The sequence below is a fragment of the Salvelinus fontinalis genome, unplaced genomic scaffold (assembly GCF_029448725.1).
Source record: "Salvelinus fontinalis isolate EN_2023a unplaced genomic scaffold, ASM2944872v1 scaffold_0284, whole genome shotgun sequence".
Classification (NCBI taxonomy): Eukaryota; Metazoa; Chordata; class Actinopteri; order Salmoniformes; family Salmonidae; genus Salvelinus; species Salvelinus fontinalis.
Genome location: NW_026600493.1, coordinates 120,406 through 127,101, shown reverse-complemented (window position 1 = coordinate 127,101; position 6,696 = coordinate 120,406). Strand labels below are relative to the sequence as shown.

Genomic DNA, 6,696 nt, shown 5'->3' with positions numbered 1-6,696 from the left:
CTGTTCAGCTCTTATAACCTCTGGTCCTCCAACCCACTGTCCAGCTCTTATAACCTCTGGTCCTTCTCCAACCCACTGTCCAGCTCTTATAACCTCTGGTCCTTCTCCAACCCACTGTTCAGCTCTTATAACCTCTCGTCCTTCTCCAACCCACTGTCCAGCTCTTATAACCTCTGGTCCTTCTCCAACCCACTGTCCAGCTCTTATAACCTCTGGTCCTTCTCCAACCCACTGTTCAGCTCTTATAACCTCTGGTCCTCCAGCCCACTGTCCAGCTCTTATAACCTCTGGTCCTTCTCCAACCCACTGTCCAGCTCTTATAACCTCTGGTCCTTCTCCAACCCACTGTTCAGCTCTTATAACCTCTGGTCCTTCTCCAACCCACTGTCCAGCTCTTATAACCTCTGGTCCTTCTCCAACCCACTGTTCAGCTCTTATAACCTCTGGTCCTTCTCCAACCCACTGTCCAGCTCTTATAACCTCTGGTCCTTCTCCAACCCACTGTTCAGCTCTTATAACCTTTGGTCCTTCTCCAACCCACTGTCCAGCTCTTATAACCTCTGGTCCTTCTCCAACCCACTGTCCAGCTCTTATAACCTCTGGTCCTTCTCCAACCCACTGTTCAGCTCTTACAACCTCTGGTCCTTCTCCAACCCACTGTCCAGCTCTTATAACCTTTGGTCCTTCTCCAACCCACTGTCCAGCTCTTAAAACCTCTGGTCCTTCTCCAACCCACTGTCCAGCTCTTATAACCTCTGGTCCTTCTCCAACCCACTGTTCAGCTCTTATAACCTCTGATCCTTCTCCAACCCACTGTCCAGCTCTTATAACCTCTGGTCCTTCTCCAGCCCACTGTTCAGCTCTTATAACCTCTGGTCCTTCTCCAACCCACTGTCCAGCTCTTATAACCTTTGGTCCTTCTCCAACCCACTGTCCAGCTCTTATAACCTCTGGTCCTTCTCCAACCCACTGTCCAGCTCTTATAACGTCTGGTCCTTCTCCAACCCACTGTCCAGCTCTTATAACCTCTGGTCCTTCTCCAACCCACTGTCCAGCTCTTATAACCTCTGGTCCTCCTCCAACCCACTGTTCAGCTCTTATAACCTCTGGATCTTCTCCAACCCACTGTCCAGCTCTTATAACCTCTGGTCCTTCTCCAACCCACTGTCCAGCTCTTATAACCTCTGGTCCTTCTCCAACCCACTGTCCAGCTCTTATAACCTCTGGTCCTTCTCCAACCCACTGCCCAGCTCTTATAACCTCTGGTCCTTCTCCAACCCACTGTCCAGCTCTTATAACCTCTGGATCTTCTCCAACCCACTGCCCAGCTCTTATAACCTCTGGATCTTCTCCAACCCACTGTCCAGCTCTTATAACCTCTGGTCCTTCTCCAACCCACTGTCCAGCTCTTATAACCTCTGGTCCTTCTCCAACCCACTGTCCAGCTCTTATAACCTCTGGTCCTTCTCCAACCCACTGTCCAGCTCTTATAACCTCTGGTCCTCCTCCAACCCACTGTTCAGCTCTTATAACCTCTGGATCTTCTCCAGCCCACTGTTCAGTGACTAACAACATTAATCTAGTCAGTTATACCATCGTGTCATGTGAAAGCTCCAGCACCAGCTCCTTAATATAGGCCGGTATTTACAAACAGTGTGTCAGCCTAATACTGCTAAATGCATGTACACACACACACACACACACACACACACACACACACACACACACACACACACACACACACACACACACACACACACACACACACACACACTTTCCTATTTTCCCACGGTAACACCAACCCAAATGCTCCTGTGATCTGCCCGGTTCCATTAAGATGGATTACTCCCCTTTACATAATCATCTTAAACTTATTAATACGGTGTGGGAGACTTGTGGAAGGTGACTTTTGTTCATCTCAGAGGCATGTTTCTATTCTGCCTAAAAGCCATATGAGGGTAGAGTATTGTCCATCTCTCCAGTGGCTCCTGGGGACAACAGGCCCCATTAGGACTTAGCAGTTTTCTCTCTTTCTAAGACGTTACCTCATTGTGAGTTTCCTTATTAGGGTTGTGAAGGGCACTTTACGACCACACTGTGGCAGGATAGGAGTCGGTGTTAAGGAGGATTGGAATCAACACTGTAACAGACAAGCATGTGGTGCTGAAATGATAAGGAATTGGAGTTGAACAGAGTGTGACTTGCCTCCTATATTCTAGTTGAACTCTTGCTAACGTTAATTTTGGGTGTGCATGCACGCACGCACACACACACACACACACACACACACACACACACACACACACACACACACACACACACACACACACACACACACACACACACACACACACACACACACACACACACACACACACACACACACACATACACACCCTCACACACACAGTAGCGGTCTGCAGAGATCCTGTACCAGTTAACAATAGCAGTCCGGGATAGTACTGTAGCTACTGCAGAGGCCATTTGACACCTCCTTTATGAAGAGACGCAGTGCGCAGGGCTGGCTGCATAATGAAACACAACCCTGGCTGGAACAGTACAGGGACTATACAGTGTTCATCATTTGGGCCTGTACCCTGGTTACAATACACAGCCGTAGTTCTGGTTAAAAATAAAAGGATTACAATATGTGTTGTTCCCCAGATAAAACAGCTCTGTTATAATCTCCTTTATGACTAAGACATGTGACATCCTGTATCATTAGAAACATCACTACATTTTCACTAAAAATACAAACAAAAAATAAAAAAAGTGTTTTGTGCAAGTTATGGTTGTCCATAAAGCCAGTCTCTTCAGTAAGCAGATACAGCCAGCGAAGGGTAAGTCGAGTACTGAATTCAAATACCAGGCAGCCATTTGAGAGAGAGAGAGAGAGAGAGAGAGAGAGAGAGAGAGAGAGAGAGAGAGAGAGAGAGAGAGAGAGAGAGAGAGAGAGAGAGACAGAGAGACAGAGAGACAGAGAGAGAGAGAGACAGAGAGACAGAGAGACAGAGAGACAGAGAGACAGAGAGACAGAGAGACAGAGAGACAGAGAGAGAGAGAGACAGAGAGACAGAGAGACAGAGAGAGAGACAGAGAGACAGAGAGACAGAGAGACAGAGAGACAGAGAGACAGAGAGACAGAGAGACAGAGAGACAGAGAGACAGAGAGAAAGGGGTGGCGTAAACTCTATTAACTAAATAACTGCCCCTTTTTACCTTATATGGCCAGGAGACATCCTGCTCTGATCATGTGATTTCCTGTATGATTGAAAACGAAAGGAGGACAGATAACTTCTATTTACATTCCTTTTACCGGTAACAACTTCATTTGGTGTAGAATAATCTGTCTGGTGAATCACTTTTACCTGTTCCTCCCTTTAGAGATCAACATCGATCTGTCATTAGGTGACCTAACTAATATACTGTATAACCATATACCTTGGACGTTTTTTGGTGAGTATTTTATCCAACTTAACCTTTTCAAATTGCATCTGTTATATACTCTGTTTTGATATACTGTAGGTAAAAAGTAGTTTATTTCCTTCCATATATATATATTACCTAGTCAGACTAATTTTCCCCTTTCTTACTCGTCCAGTCCTGCAGTATTGTGCATTAACACACTTATTTGTGGTCAGGGAGGGAATTCCTTAACATTGTGGAGGATATGGCCATGAGGGGAGGAGATTACTTCAATACTTCTGCTGGGGCACGAAGAATGAGTCTGTCAGGGCCACGGAATGGCAGAAACTACATCATGTACCATGGCACCTCTTGGTGGGCTGCACAGAAAATCATGGCCAAAGGTTTTTGCCCGTCCAACCGTGGCATGTTGGGGCAGGGTGTGTATCTAAGCCGGGACCTGGAGAAGGCTAGTAGATACCCCCTGGACCTCACTGAACACCAGAAGGTTGTCATCAAAGTTAAAGTCAATGTGGGCAAGGTGAAAAAAATAGACCTCAAAGGCCACCCTTTGCAGAAGACGTGGCATGATGAAGGTTACGACTCAGCCTGGGTTCCTCCTAACTGTGGCATGGTGAAGAGTGGTTTAGAAGAGAACTGTGTCTGGGACCCAAAACGCATTACTGTTTTAGACACTTTCAAATCCAAAACAGAACCCACCTTACAAAGTGAGGACACTGATGAGGAAGAAGAGGAGGAAGAGGACACTGAGGAGGAGGAAGATGAGGAAGAGGGGGTGGAGGGAGAGGAGGAGGATTATGAGGAAGAGGGGGTTGATGAAGAGGAGGAGGAGGATTCTGAGGAAGAGGGGGTTGATGAAGAGGAGGTGGAGGAGGATTTTGAGAAAGAAGGGGTCGAGGGAGAGGAGACGGATTATGAGGAAGAGGAGGAAGCAGATGGGGACACTGATGAGGAGGAGGATGAGGAGGGAGAGGAAGTGACAGAGGAGGAAGCAGATGGGGACACTGGGGAGGAGGAGGAGGAGGAGGAGGAGGAGGAGGAGGAGGAGGAGGAGGAGGAGGAGGAGGAGGAGGAGGAGGAGGAGGAGGAGGAGGAAGGGAGGAGGAGGAGGAGGAGGAGGAGGAGGAGGAAGAAGAGAAGGAGGAGGAAGCGGATGGGGACACTGAGGAGGAGGAGGGGGAGGAGGAGGAGGAGGAGGAGGAGGGGGACACTGAGGAGGATTATGAAGAAGAGGAGGAGGACTCATGGTGAAAATAAGCAGGCTATTCTATGAACTCAGTGGTGTTTTTAATACATCTACTCTCCCTCTCTCAGGCTGAGGGACTGAAGTCACCATCATTGTAAAATGTTAGCTAATTTGTTGTTTTGTAAAAGTAATTTCTGTCGATGTTTACTTACTTAATGTGATTCATTTACATTTGTCCCACAGGTGTGAGACATGATAATGGTCATGGTTAGGGACATGAGTTTTTCCTGACCACAATGGCCTGACCAGTAAAAACGCCAGGCTCTGGTTATGATACACAGATTTTGGGGCCCAATGTTGTTCCTGGTCAGGTACATCATACTTGATATAAGTTGAAAGAAGACTGCAAGTGCTTCCTATGTACTGTACAGCCAGAGGATAATAAACATGTTTTTGTATTGCTGACCTTTGGTGGTAAAGGTATTACCATACCGACATCAGACATCAATATAACAACCATAGAAATATGGCTGAAAACACAGCTAAGCCTGTCGACTATCTATGTATTCAGACATTATACTGTGTGTTACAATCTAGACAAACAGGGTATTACTCATACAATCATAACACAACAAATACAACACTAAACATTTTTCAACCCTTCTCCATCCTTGCACAGTGGGGGAGCTGTATAACATACACGCACGCACGCACGCTCACAGACACACACACACACACACACATACTGCAGAAACATGTCCAGCCCTAGTCTGTTAATCTGTGTGGTCATCCTCTAAGGTCAGGGCTGACACACATCTCCAGCACTGCTGACAGAGATTTCCTCGGTGTGCTGTTACCAAAACGTCTGTGTGTGTGTGTGTGTGATGTTACCCAATGTCTGTGTGTCTACTAGCTCACCCACCAAAAACACACACAGACAGCCTGTCACCACACGGCCACACCAAAGCCCCCTGTATACATTCCCCTGCCTCCCTCCTCTCCCTCTGCCTGGCTAACTGTCTGTCTCCCCTCCACCCCAACTCACCCATCTCCCCTGCCTGTCTTCCTCACCTGTTAAGCCTGTCTCCACACAGGAACGACCAGGGAACATGGGGTCCTTGATGAAAATGCATATTCTGACACCCGCATTGGTGGATTTTGTGGCCTTACCAATACAGAGTGAATCAGACACATCAGACACTACTCTCCCTCTCTCAGGCTGAGGGACTGAAGTCACCATCATTGTAAAATGTTAGCTAAATTGTTGTTTTGGAAAAGTAATTTCTGTAGAGATTTACTTACTTAATGTGATTAATTTACATTTGTCCCACAGGTGTGAGACATGATAATGGTCATGATTAGGGACATGAGGTTTTCCTGACCACAATGGCCTGACCAGTAAAAACTCCAGACTCTGGTTATGATACACAGATTTTGGGGCCCAATGTTGTTCCTGGTCAGGTACATCATACTTGATATAAGTTGAAAGAAGATTGCAAGTGCTTCCTATGTACTGTACAGCCAGAGGATAATAAACATGTTTTTGTACTTGTTGACCTTTGGTGGTAAAGGTATTACCATACCGACATCAGACATCAATATAACAACCATAGAAATATGGCTGAAAACACAGCTAAGCCTGTCATCTATCTATGTATTCAGACATTATACTGTGTGTTACAATCTAGACAAACACACACACACACACACACACACACACACACACACACACACACACACACACACACACACACACACACACACACACACACACACACACACACACACACACACACACACACACACACACACACACACACACACACACACACACACAACCACATAGACTGTCTTGGAAGGAAGCTATTGGACAGACCACGTAGACATACATGGTACCGTAGATCTGTCTTCATACTATGGCCACCGATAGCTAACGAGCAGTAGTAGTTATGTGTTGTTCATCACTGATTATTTGGACAAATCACGATTTCACAGGTGTTAAGCACCTTTCAAATTTCAGAAGGGTAGGGGACATTCGGCCCATAGACTTGCCTGTAACTTTCAAAGAGAGAGGGTGGAGCTCC

The 6,696-nt window shown here is 46.5% G+C and overlaps 1 protein-coding gene across 1 annotated transcript; it reads left to right on the top strand.

Moving 5' to 3' along the window:
• Positions 1 to 3,275: 3,275 nt before the first annotated feature.
• LOC129845355 (acidic leucine-rich nuclear phosphoprotein 32 family member B-like) lies at positions 3,276 to 5,951 on the top strand. The gene is made up of 3 exons (XM_055913246.1): positions 3,276 to 3,456; positions 3,642 to 4,402; positions 5,946 to 5,951. Exons 2-3 carry the CDS (start codon positions 3,671 to 3,673, stop codon positions 5,949 to 5,951), a joined length of 738 nt encoding a protein of 245 aa, XP_055769221.1. The 5' UTR covers positions 3,276 to 3,456; positions 3,642 to 3,670.
• The last annotated feature ends 745 nt before the right edge of the window (positions 5,952 to 6,696 follow it).